The following is a 12678-nucleotide window of genomic DNA, read 5'->3' on the forward strand; positions in this document are numbered from 1 at the left end:
AAGAGCACTTGATAGAGGAAACTGAGGCACGCCCTCCCTACCATATACATGAACCTCCTTCAGATGGCTGAATATAAGCAGAATATATACTCAACACATACAGAGTCCTTTTTGGTAGATTTCCTTCTTCAATTTCTCTCTCTTCGATTAAAAGGAGTCTTACCTCAGGACTGATTCTGTTCAAATTTAAATTCCATTGTCAATATGCTCAAATGACCACACTTCATAATGAGACATTATAACTGTGCACAATATCATTTAAAAACAATTTTTAAAAATTACAAAATTAATATAAGCAAGTTTTCCCTACAGTTAATTTTTAGGGCTTTGAGGTCAAAATCATAAGCATGGAACCTTTATTTTTCCATAAACTACTTTGGACACTCTGCAGAGATTCAGAAGTCAGGGTAATCACAAGAAATACAATACTTTTGTAATAAAAATATCCTTGCTATCCTGTAAAATTTGTTTTAAAGTACTTACTGCATTGACTGTAATCTTGGTCATTTTGGTAGCCTAGGACTAGCTTTTTGGGAAAAGGAAGTAGTAATATAGTAAGGAATACCATATTTTGACAAAAGTATGTTTGCATCATAATTGTTTTATAATAAGAATATTACCTACTGTCCCCATCTAATAATGCCTACTGTAAACAAAGTCATCATGATTAATAATTTTCGTAATTAGAAAACATAGACATACAAACGCATTGAGATGGTATCTCAATTTGTAAACAGAGGGGACTTTATATTTTCTTTGTTTAGGGTTGTCGTGGTTTAACCCCAGCCAGCAACTAAGCACCACACAGCCGCTCACTCACTCCCCCCGCATCCAGTGGGATGGGGGAGAGAATCGGGAAAAGAAGTAAAACTCGTGGGTTGAGATAAGAACGGTTTAATAGAACAGAAAAGAAGAAACTAATAATGATAATGATAACACTAATAAAATGACAACAGTAGTAATAAAAGGATTGGAATGTACAAATGATGCGCAGGGCAATTGCTCACCACCCGCCGACCGACACCCAGCCAGTCCCCGAGCGGCGAATCCCTGCCCCCCCCCTTCCCAGTTCCTAAACTAGATGGGACGTCCCATGGTATGGAATACGCTGTTGGCCAGTTTGGGTCAGGTGCCCTGGCTGGGCATGAGAAGCTGAAAAATCCTTGACTATAGTCTAAACACTACTGAGCAACAACTGAAAACATCAGTGTTATCACCATTCTTCACATACTGAACTCAAAACATAGCACTGTACCAGCTACTAGGAAGACAGTTAACTCCATCCCAGCTGAAACCAGGACAAGGGTATACAATGAAAAATTAATAAATTTATTGCATCGGAGTTGTTTAAGAATCACTTCAAAAAAATTCATACAGGCTTCTCTGAGAGAGCATTTTTGCTAATCTGGCAAGTGATAAACTGTATCTTGCCAGATCTTCCTGCCTTTCTGTATCTTTTGTGATGAAGTGAGAAGATTTTTATTTTAATTAAAAAGAAAATATTTCTAGTACAAGATTGCCTATTATCCAAAATTCAGATTAGCAATAAAAACCCCACAACCTTGGTGTCTTATGGTTGGACTTGTTTATCTTAAAGGTCCTTTCCAACCTAAAAGATTCTGTGATTCTATGATATTTATCAGTGATGCTTGTTTGTTTCTCAGGTCAGTCGTGATGTCAAAACATAGATAATAGTTGCTTTTCATTGTAAAAACAACCAAATGGTTAAAAGTAAATCAGACATGCCCTGCTGCTGCATTTCATTATCCTTGGAAATAAACTGCAAAGCTTTCTGATTAAAATCCCTTTTTAGTTCTACAGTAAGTCTTAAGACTATGCTTCCAGTTACTGCCTTCTCTTTTCATGAGGTTTGGTGTTTGTTTTTTTTTTTTTTTTAATTCCCAAGACCAGTAAAGCAACTATCTTCTTTCACTCCGAAACTAACCTCCTACATGTAAAAAGCCTGGAAGCAAAATTAAAGGCTGGGGGTGGTGGTGGTTGGGGGGGTGGCAGAAGGAAGAATTTAAAAAAAATAAAATAAATATTTCAGCATTACCTGGAACTGAAAAAAGAAATTTGGTCAAGACAACTAAACCCTCCAGGACAGCCCAATTATACTAATTTAACTCCTGCTTACTATAGAGGTGCGACACAAGGAAGAAGATCCTTCATATCATTTGTATCACAACCACAGCTATCAAACTGAATAGTGTAATACTGCAGTAAATGTGGACATCAGCATTTCTCCAAGCCTAAGGCCAAACCCAAGCCCACTGCTGTCTTACTGTAAATTATCATTTACAAATTATAATTTCCCACTGGTCCCCCAGCATATGAATTTTTGAGGGCTGATCTTTCTCCTCCCAACTCTAAAACCATAAACCAAAAAGCATGACGGAGCCTTACAGGACTCGTCTTGCCTTTCCTGTAGCTCCGATGAGGATGTAGATAAGATCTACAGCACTGTTTAGAGAGGTAAACCCCAAAACAAAAATCTTAATTTCTTCTTTTGGTAACCCATTGAAGAAGTTACCCATCATTACACCTAGAAAACTTCACTATTACCTAGTTAATTTTCCCTTGCTGCAAGCTGTTTATATGATACCTGGTTACAACTTAACAGACATGGAAAATATTCAAAGGTCATGCTTTAAAGACCTTTAACATTTTACTTCTTTTCTAAATTCCTCTCCTGAAGAGCTGCAGAATTCTACATAAAACATCTCACTAAAAAATGGAGTAATAATTTCTAACATATCCCTGCAGGAAATTCATTGACTTTGTATCAGAGGTACACTGTTGGCCAGTACTGAGTTTATGACCCACTAAAAGACCTGCTTCATTCTCTTCCGCACTGCTGCCTTCACGAACAGTTCACATTGATTTATTTTTTTATTTCCCCTCTCAAGTGTGATTAAATTTGTTTTATTAAATTGTATCTTAATACATGAAAAAAATTCTGAACTTAAATACTGTCCTCTAGTTCTCGTAAGTCCTCCCTGCTGGCAGCTGCAAATGGTGTAGCTATACATTATTCCAATATCCAAGGCACTGATGAAAATATTTAACTCCTGCAGCATCCCGCAGAACCTCACAGCTCATCAAATTTAGACTGATTTTTCAAATGTGCTGAAGATAACAAAGCTCCCAAATAATTTCAATATCAAGAGGCTTATCGACTTTAAAATCTTTTCCATAATGTCACCTTCAACACCCATGAGGTCAGTTATCCTGCCAAATGGGATGAGATGGCTTTCCTGTTTCATTTTGCATAAACCCACATCTGTATCTTACCAATTCATTCTCTTCGAGGTGCTTAAATACTAAGAGCTCACTGCAATTCTGAGAAACAAAGTCAGATTTAATCTCCCTTGACTGTATAGTCACTTGCTCTCATTGAGATTTTTTTTTTCACTTTTTAATTTCTATTTATTTATTTTGCTCATAAACCTCCTTTGGATCCTATATTATTATAAGCTGAAAGGAAAATAGTGCTGATCCAGAGACGGTGATGTTTGAGTTCTTGTGCACTCTATATTAATTTTTATTAATTTTTTTCAGTACGAGTTTATAGAGTCAAACACTACTTTAAATTACTGGTGATTTCTTTTTTAATTCTGTGTGGCATGAAATTGGGAACATTTTAATAAATCACATGCAGTTTGAAAACACTTTCTGGTCACTATGTTCTGTTAACAAAGGGAAGAAAGATTTATCTCTCAATTTTAAAGTATCCTTTTTGAAAGAAACTTGACTAGTGATTCCTTAATATTAAACACGTCTTAACAAAGCTAGTTACAGCAGCAGTCAATTTTTGAGGTTGCTCTTACATTTTTATAGTAATTTACTCAAGTTATAAAGCATTTCATCAATGACTTAAAATAGTTTTTATGAACACCAAGCAATCTTCCAAAACCAAGTATCTGAATTGGAGATGATGCTTCATGTAACTTTAAAGTATAATAGCAGCAGGGGCTGTTAAATTGTACTCAATAGCATCACCATAAAAGAGTTGGCCATGAAGAGAAGATGAATAATTTCTATTCAAAACTACAGAGAGCCATTAGACAGCAGCAAAATAACTTCCTGAGCTGGTATTTTGCTAAGACACCAGAGCTCACACCCTGCCAAGTATTAAGGAAACATAAAATTTTTTGATTGTGTGAATCCTTATTTCATTTGACACGATATTACTCCCCAGACACCATCATTTCAGTACTAGTCAAGGACAACCACTTTATTCACAAGTATTATTTTCCTTTTGGCACAAACACAGACCTTTCAACCTCACATTTCAGCTAGTCTGAGTCACGCAAAAAGAGAGTGATTTTAAGGTTTTGTTTCTTTTACACTCACCTTTATTAAGGCATTTAATTTTAAAGTAATAACAAGAATTTATTCCATCTTTTACAGCAATAGTGTAGCAAATAAAAGTGTTACACGACGAGACAATATTTGCACACCACTATTTTCAGCATGATGCAGAGCACAGGACTTTTACACAGCTGAGTAGTCAGTTTATTAAATACTTGGCATATAAGAAAGGCTGGGAAATAAGAAAAGGTCTGTGGATAGCATAGTCTGAAATCCCCTTTGTTTCTTGAATGACTGTATTTAAATATCCAAAAATTGAAAACTAACTTTCATTGCAACTGTTAAATATATTTAGAGAAATTACTCAAACTGTCAGTGGAGCTCCCACTTTCTGCAGGGGATTGCTGTAGCCAAAAAGATGTTCCAAAGAGTTTTGAAAATAACTGCATGATAGAAATCTCTCTGTACACCATGTATTTTTAAAGTAGTTCAATGATCTCTTTCAAAAGAGCGTTATTTTGAAGATAGATTTCAACTTCACCCTTCAGCCACGTGTATACCTTTAGCTTTCATATAATTCAGAATGAAGTTTCTAAAAATTACGGGTTTTCTCCCCTTTGGAGTCTTCCTAAGCGAGTAACAAACCCCACTGCTCAGAAACTCTCTGTATCCCTGGAGGGCATGTAGCATGAATGCCATACTATCTCGCCTCAAGACAAATCTATAAATAAGTCCTCGCCATAATGTCCTAGATACCTCAGGCCTCAGCAGGGACGTTTGTGAACACTTACCTGCAAGAGCTGCCTGCAAGAAATGCCTCCCTTGGCTGTTAAAGGCACTTTTGCTTCCGAGTGGGAAATGTTTTGTATATTGAAATGTTTTGCATTCCAACCTTGACTGTCATCCACTGCAGGGCACCTATCTGACTGTTTGACTTCGGATTCTCCTTATTAAATAAAACAAATTTAACTGATAATTATTGTAATGATGTATTTGTAAGGATTTCCTCATGCTAAAAGTACAGTGCATGATAATTTATAATTACAATAATAATTATATTAATAAATGTTATAATTTATAATTATTACTCTGGAAAATTTCATTTTATTAATGACAATATTACTCTTAAAATTAATGGAAAGGTTACATCATGCAAAGAAACTGGAGAATTTAAGTATGCAAATTAATTGTGCACCTGCATGAAATAATTTAGAAAAAGGATTTTTTAATATTTAAAAATCTGCTAAATGTTATGATAAGCTCTATAGCACACTACATTTCAGAATGAAGCTTGTGCTAACTCGGATAGGAATAAGTTACTGAATTGTAAACCGGTAGACATTATAGTCAAACATTACCAGTAAAACATTCTACAATCTTCTTTGTGTAATAGGACCCGCTAATGTAGCACAATTTTAATAAAACATTTATTTTCTGTTTGCTTTTAATCTTCAAAGTGTTTTTGAGATGTCGCTTCTGTGTAAATATTGAAAATGATCATTTGGTAATCCAAATACTAAAATAAGACATTAGGCCGATTTATTTAATCACCAGGGCCAAAAAAACAAATCACAAAATGCAGTCAGCAATATTAAAGACTATTAACAACCTGCCACATAACAGATTCTACAACCATGAAGAGGTTCTCGATAAAATTAAATGGTCTCACACGCAAATGTGTATTCTCACTTATGAACATTAGGAGAAAAACCCTGAAGAACCCACGTTTTAAAAAAAATAAGAACACTTCCAAGAGTCAAACCATTCATTATAGATATAGAACGCCTACTCATGAGTGTCACCACTAAAATTGCCAATCAACAATAACTTTCATTAACCTCTTACATCACAAGCAAGCGTATTTTAAAACTAGATTTAGTTGCTTTATTCTACTTGTGTTTTAGGACCAACCAAAGCAAATCAGCAACATGTTGCTTGTAGGCATGAACCATATTTAGAGAACAAGTAATTAAATAGATATTCTTTAATTGTTCAGACTGTTGCTGAAATTCTGGCTCCTTTGATGCTCAGCACGTATTTTGCCACAGACATCTGCGAAGCTGCATTTCACCCAGCCTGACTGCTGCTAAAACAGCTACAGACATACTCATCAGGACGAATCTGGCACTGTCACCTAGTTTGGTTCCTATCCGGTAATGGTGACCTTTACTCAGTTTGGTAATAACAGTCACTCACCTGACATAAAAATTCTGCCTAATAAACTAGAGGTAAGAGTTTCTAGGCAAGCAGGTCCCGTAGCAGAGAGTGCAGTGCAATGGCAGTGCTGGCACTGCCCACGTACACAACAGAGAGAGTGTGGGGAGAATTACAGAATTCAGAGAATCACCCAAACGCCACCCAGTGGGATGCAAATGGGTTGACTATACCTGAAGTCATCCGGACCACCAGAAAAAATAGTGGCTATGGCTACTTTCTTTTAGAAACAGGAGATGGGGAGAGAGTAGGTGTTTCCTCCTGCATGATAGTTTAGTGATGAGAACACTCCCCTGGACTGGGGGAGACCTGGATTTCAGCCTTTCTGTAGCTCAAGGCACTTCAAATCCACAACTTCCAAATTCCAAAAGATTGATTTAACTGTTATACTATATAGACAGAGCCAATCTCCACACTTCACTTCAAAGCTTAAAGAATTCAAGAACTTTCAGAAAAGGAAGAGTAGGAAGAATAATTTTGGTTTCTTGTTCCTGCCTTCATGATTGATTTAATACTAGAGCAACTGATGAAAGATGAAGAAAATTTGAGATGGGGAGCTAAGCACAAAAAAGTGAAAAGGAAGAAAAAGTTGGCTGGAGATACAGATACAAATGAAATAATGGAGCATTTCGTGAGTTACCAGAACTGAATATGGAAAAAGATGGAAAGGTGAAAAGAAAGGCTTCAGTTACAATTATACTTTTAATATAATTCAGTTGATTTTAGCAAGGTTATTTCAAGTCCTGTGAAGGTTCTTCCATTGTAAGCAGTGGCCATAGTAGTAGTAACTGAAGCTAGGTGGTCTCTGGGCAAAGGTACTGTTCAGGGGCAGACTCAGGAGTGGGTCACCTCTCCGTAAGCGTCGAGGGGGCAGGGGGAAAGTTAGGAAGAGAAGAGACAGATGTTGAGGAGAGCAGTGTTTCTGCCACCAACTTCAGCGTGCTACCACAAGACTGTCAGATCTCACTCCCACTCAATTCTCTTGGCAACCAGTAGAGAAAGACCAACCACAGGTATCACTGAGGTCACTTAAGATCTGGTTTGCTCTCTGGAAGTGACTATATCAGCTAAACAGGAGAAACTGAATGGGATAACTACACTCCTAACTTAAACATTTTTCTTATGTACCTAAATTTAGATTTTGTGAAATATTTAAAAAATAAACTATTTTAAAAATTCTTCTCAGTTCTTTGACATTTCCCTGTATTTAAATTTTTTAAAAAAGAGAACTTTTTAACATCTCAAATTTTCCAAACCCCCTTGTGTCTTCTGCCCATATATTGTTCATTGATCTCATGGCTAGAATATTAAAACAATTAATGAGAAGCTCATTAAAAACTAGCAAGAAAAGTCTTCTGGTGCATTTCATCAGAGGAGATAATAGCCTACAATCTAGAGCATGAATATGTTATAAGAAACAAAACAGAGCCCAGACAATGAACACTTGGAATGTATTGTTCCCATAAGCAGATGTTAAATTACTTCACTGTAAAGTAGAATTTGTAAAACCCAAAGAAATGTTATTTTTATGTGAACAAACAAGATTAGTTTATTATTTCAGCAGTGTAACACAAAATTCTTGTGCATGCATCTCACCATGTAAGCAGATGTGTTGAAAGTAAAATCTGGTTCTTGACCAAAAATGCTACGTGTATATAGAAGTATTGACAGAGCAAGACAGAATGCGTGTATCCTGACTGGTATACTAGCTCAAGCATGATTATAATTGTTTCAAAAACCTATCTCAGATAAGCCAGCTGGCTCAAGATTAAACTGTCGTCTAACTGAAGCTATAGATCCTTGGTGTGCAGAGAGGACGAGGACCAGAGTCAACTCTGAAGATATACCTTGAGATAAGATGGATACAAAGAAAACTCAGAAAAAGCCTCAGCCTTTCCTGGGAATTGTTAATATCAAATACATCCAACATAAAGCAAACAAAAATAAAATGCTGACTTTATGCTTGGGTAAGCACCTCAGGGTTGTCACATTCTGTGGGACATTGTTCTTGGTCACATGTTCATTGTTACTTTTCTTACCAAAAATAGATCCTACTGTCCATAAATACTCACTTCAAAACTGTTAAAAGCCACTCAGACTACAATTATCTATCAGAAACACCCTACTGACATTGTTTGTAATTCATTCTCACAGTTAGGTATAACAACATAAAACTATGTGTAAAAGCAGCATATTAAATGTCAATGTACTTACATCAGTGTCAGGTCCCTTGTCAGCGCCAGGACAAGAGAAGGTAACAAACTCATGGCATCTCTTATGAACCACAAAACAGCAAACTAGTAAGAAAAGGGAAACCAACAGTTAGAATGGCGTAGGGTTTGGTTTTGATTTTTTTCCTGTTGTAACAAATACAATCACAAAGGAAATAAAACTTATCATCAAATATTTCACCTGTAAGTCAATGAAAGAAAGCAGAGCCTAATGTTAAATAAAGACACACAAGGCAGACATCAAGTAAACAATATAATTAAAGAGGGGATAAGCACGCACATTTAAAAATCAAAAGACTCCACACAATGATAAATTCTTAATGTTTAAGACAGCCCATAGCATTAAAATATAGTGTGGGATGAACAATTCTATGAAGCCACATTTCCTGAATCTAAATCCGTATCTGTAACAGGAACTGTCAATGTGCGTTCAGGCAAGAGCAGGAAGCATAAATGAGGAGCGTCAAGCTGGAGTGAAACCCATCCTTGGGTATGGGATTTGTTCACCTGCATGCCTTGGTGAAGATGTTGACGGAGATCCAAAATCTTTACTAGTTAATTACTTCTGTGAGAAACCAAAGCTCTGAGTGAGGACTACTGTACAGAACAAAGTGTTCTCATACCACAGAATGGCAGGAGATAATGTGAAAAGAAAATTAGCTCCTGATTACAGTATGACTCCCATTTAAAATTTATGAATGATCTGAAAGGACTTTTTCTTTCTGAGATAAGGAAAGCTTATTTTGATTATGTCATGTGACTGAGGCTATAGGTTGTCACGCAGCGTAGGTCATACATGGCCCCCCCAAGCCACATAAAAAGAACAATTCGCTTGAGTGTGCTTACTTCCAAGAAGGAGGTGTTTTAGCTTTTCACCCTCACTACAGGTTCTTTCTTAACATTAAGCTTAGTTCAGATATTTCAAAATTGGTCCACATTTCCACAAAAGAGAACAATCTAGATTTGAGATTGTGAAAATCTTGAAATAAACACCATACCATCAAGCAATGAGTCAGGAGATTAAAATGAAATGATTCAAAAGTAATTCACAATTTCTTTGCAGATAATACATTCCCCGAACACTTTAAATTTTGCATTTCCAATACATAAAAATCCACTATTTCAAAGGACGCTTCTAAAGAATAAAATAGATTTCAATTGATTGACAATTGCAAACACTGAATTTCCTCAACTTCAGTGAAAACGAAATTAAATTATCTCAATTTTTCTAAACAACTCATTTAATAAGGCATCTTTAACAGTTCTCTTTCCCATTTAAAATGTATATGAATTTCTTTCACCTAGTGAAGAGTGCTGAGAAAGATGTTATCAACTGCACCTTCATGTCATTGCAGCATCCAATGATGATTCCACCATAATGCCAGGCTGGCCTCATTTACATCCTTAAGTCAGCCGTCTGGCTTTAAAGAAGTCTAAACACCCTTATATCTTTCTCCAGCTATTTTTCATCATCATCCCATGCAGCAATTGTTTCCAACTGTTATATCTCTGACATGGCATATGTTTATTCTTTGGGCAAATGGAATAAAATGGGCTTTGCTCCACTGATTCCAGATAAGCTCTGCTGATGTCACATGAGCCAGAGTTCTGGCTCAATGTATACTGCCCGCTTGGTTGTCTAGCTTGTTAATCAATCTAAATCCCAATAAATCCTACAATTACCATTTCGATGGTTTGTTTCTACCAACTGGAAGATCACTAAGTGGCAATTCCTATTAATATCACTTGCAGCTGAAAAATGTTTTGCTTCAAAATTGTATTTTTGGTTCCAAACCTTCCACTCTTGAAGACAATAGCCTGATTTATGTTTGCAGGAGTAAATCACATAGAAAAAAATAATCTCATTGCATCCTTTAGAAAACAAAAAAGTTAAATAATTAGTTTTGTACGCAGTGATCTTATAGTTGCAAAATACAACATAATTACGCAAAAGATGTGAGAAATATCTCTGGAAAGGTTGTAGAACTGAGCTGCTTTACTGATGCCTGCCTTTCAAATTAGGATCTTAAGACTGGCTACTCCAACTCTGCCTTTATTCAGCAAGTGTACTTTACAAAAATTCTGCGTATTTGGGCAATATTTATGAAATACTGTAGTCACATCCTATCTCTGAGTTGACAGCATCTCAGAGCGTGTTAAAGAATTCATTCAACTAGAGACAATGACAACCTTGTTTTTAATATGATATATCATAAGTATCAAGATTATATATGCAGGAAAAACAGTGCCACTCTTTGCTACAGTCTCGTTCTATTGTTAATGAACTTTAGCTACTAACTTCTGTGAAAACAATGCTAATCACACCACAATGGAAACTCCAATTCAGCTGCCAAACTAAGTAAACCAGACAGCATTTGTCCTTTTGGACTTTAAGCTACACTTCAAAAAAAGTCTCTTATTAAGGCTTCAATTATCAATGTTGACTACTCAACTTTTTAAAACCTTTCTGTTCAGTCGACTAATAGACTGACTGTTGTGTGCACCTCAACATGGACAGTCTCAATTCTTTTTCCTTTATTCCCCTTTTGTATTTGTAATGGGTTACCTACCTCCAAAGAACTTGCTTCCTTAGTAAGCAATTCAAAAGCATCAGACCTGTCTCACCTTTTGAGAATACTCAAATGAGAACCAAACAGTTTGACATAGAAATAAACAATGGAATAGGCAACTCTCACAGAATCATAAATCTAAGGGGAAGATTACAAGGGTGAACTAAAATCCCTTGTTAGCAGCCATCAATTCCATACATAAAATTTAACATCCAAATTTTCATTTTGAAATCCAGCTATTAGAGTGTATTTTAGCATTAGTTTTTAAAGTCTTAATTTCACAAAGCAGTACAGAGCAAGAGAACTCATGTAAAAATTTACTTAGTTCAGATAAGTGCAAGCAAAATGTTATCTGCTTAAAATAATGCACCCTTTTTTTAGAAATAGAGATGAAAAATAACCTCTCACTTGTTACTTGTTTTGAAAAGATGTTAATAGCTTCACATCACTTATTGCAGCTGTTAAGAAGTCACATTATGTTCACCACCTTCTTATAATGAGAGTTATATTACATTACTTTGCAGAGACTGCCAGGAAATTTGTTGCTTTACGTTTTAAAAAGAGTATAAGTAGAAGCGAGTTGGCACACATTATGCATAGTAGCTCGAGAGCAAGTGGTATCTCGAGGCTGACAGTTAAAATTAAAAAGAAAATTATTGAGATATTTTCATGTTTTGACAGCGTGATTTTGATCTGTGTTATATATAAATACGGTTGTGAGCTTCCATCCTTTCCAGCTCTGGACTTGCTGGAGACAAATACTCTCTCAGCAGCCCAGGAAGGGGGTGCGGGGAGCGCGCAGGAAGGAAGGGAGAGAACAAAATAGGCCTTGTGTTCCAAAACCAGACTAACTGCTAGTTCTCCACTGGCAGGCTGCATCTACCAGGCTGATCCCTCACCCTCCATCCTCCCAGCAATGCCACAGAGGGCAGGATATGCTAAGTGGGTACCATGAAAACAAGGAAGAAAGTGGTAAAGGAGCACTCAATGCATTCTCAAAGCAAAGAAGCAGAAGATGCACTACGTGATTTGTGGGATTTATGATACATAATGGAGGGCAATTCATTCTATCCAACACTCTTCTGTCGCTGCGCAATGCTGAGAAAAACACGTTGTTATTAATAATATATACATTGTCATCAGTCACTTAGAGTTACAAGGCACTGTGAATTTCAAACTGTTTTCTAAATTATGTGATGTGTGAAGGTTATAATGATAGATTGTCGGGTGAGAGTTATATGCTAAAAAAATACCGTTACTAGTAGCTTTCATATATGACACAGACTGATGAGACAGAAATGAAATATTACAATAATAAATAACAGAAGCAATCTTCTCTTTTAGATGAT

General features: G+C 36.2%; 1 protein-coding gene across 3 annotated transcripts in view; it reads right to left on the reverse strand.

Moving 5' to 3' along the window:
* Positions 1 to 12678, reverse strand: part of PRKCA (protein kinase C alpha) — a 163314-nt gene that overhangs the window by 93405 nt on the left and 57231 nt on the right. For all 3 annotated transcript variants that reach the window (XM_069799344.1, XM_069799343.1, XM_069799342.1), the window contains exon 3: positions 8743 to 8825. In XM_069799344.1, the coding sequence (XP_069655445.1) occupies positions 8743 to 8825 (83 nt within the window). The remainder of the gene's footprint in view (positions 1 to 8742; positions 8826 to 12678) is intronic.

The sequence above is a fragment of the Haliaeetus albicilla genome, chromosome 12 (genome assembly GCF_947461875.1).
Source record: "Haliaeetus albicilla chromosome 12, bHalAlb1.1, whole genome shotgun sequence".
Lineage (NCBI taxonomy): Eukaryota > Metazoa > Chordata > Aves > Accipitriformes > Accipitridae > Haliaeetus > Haliaeetus albicilla.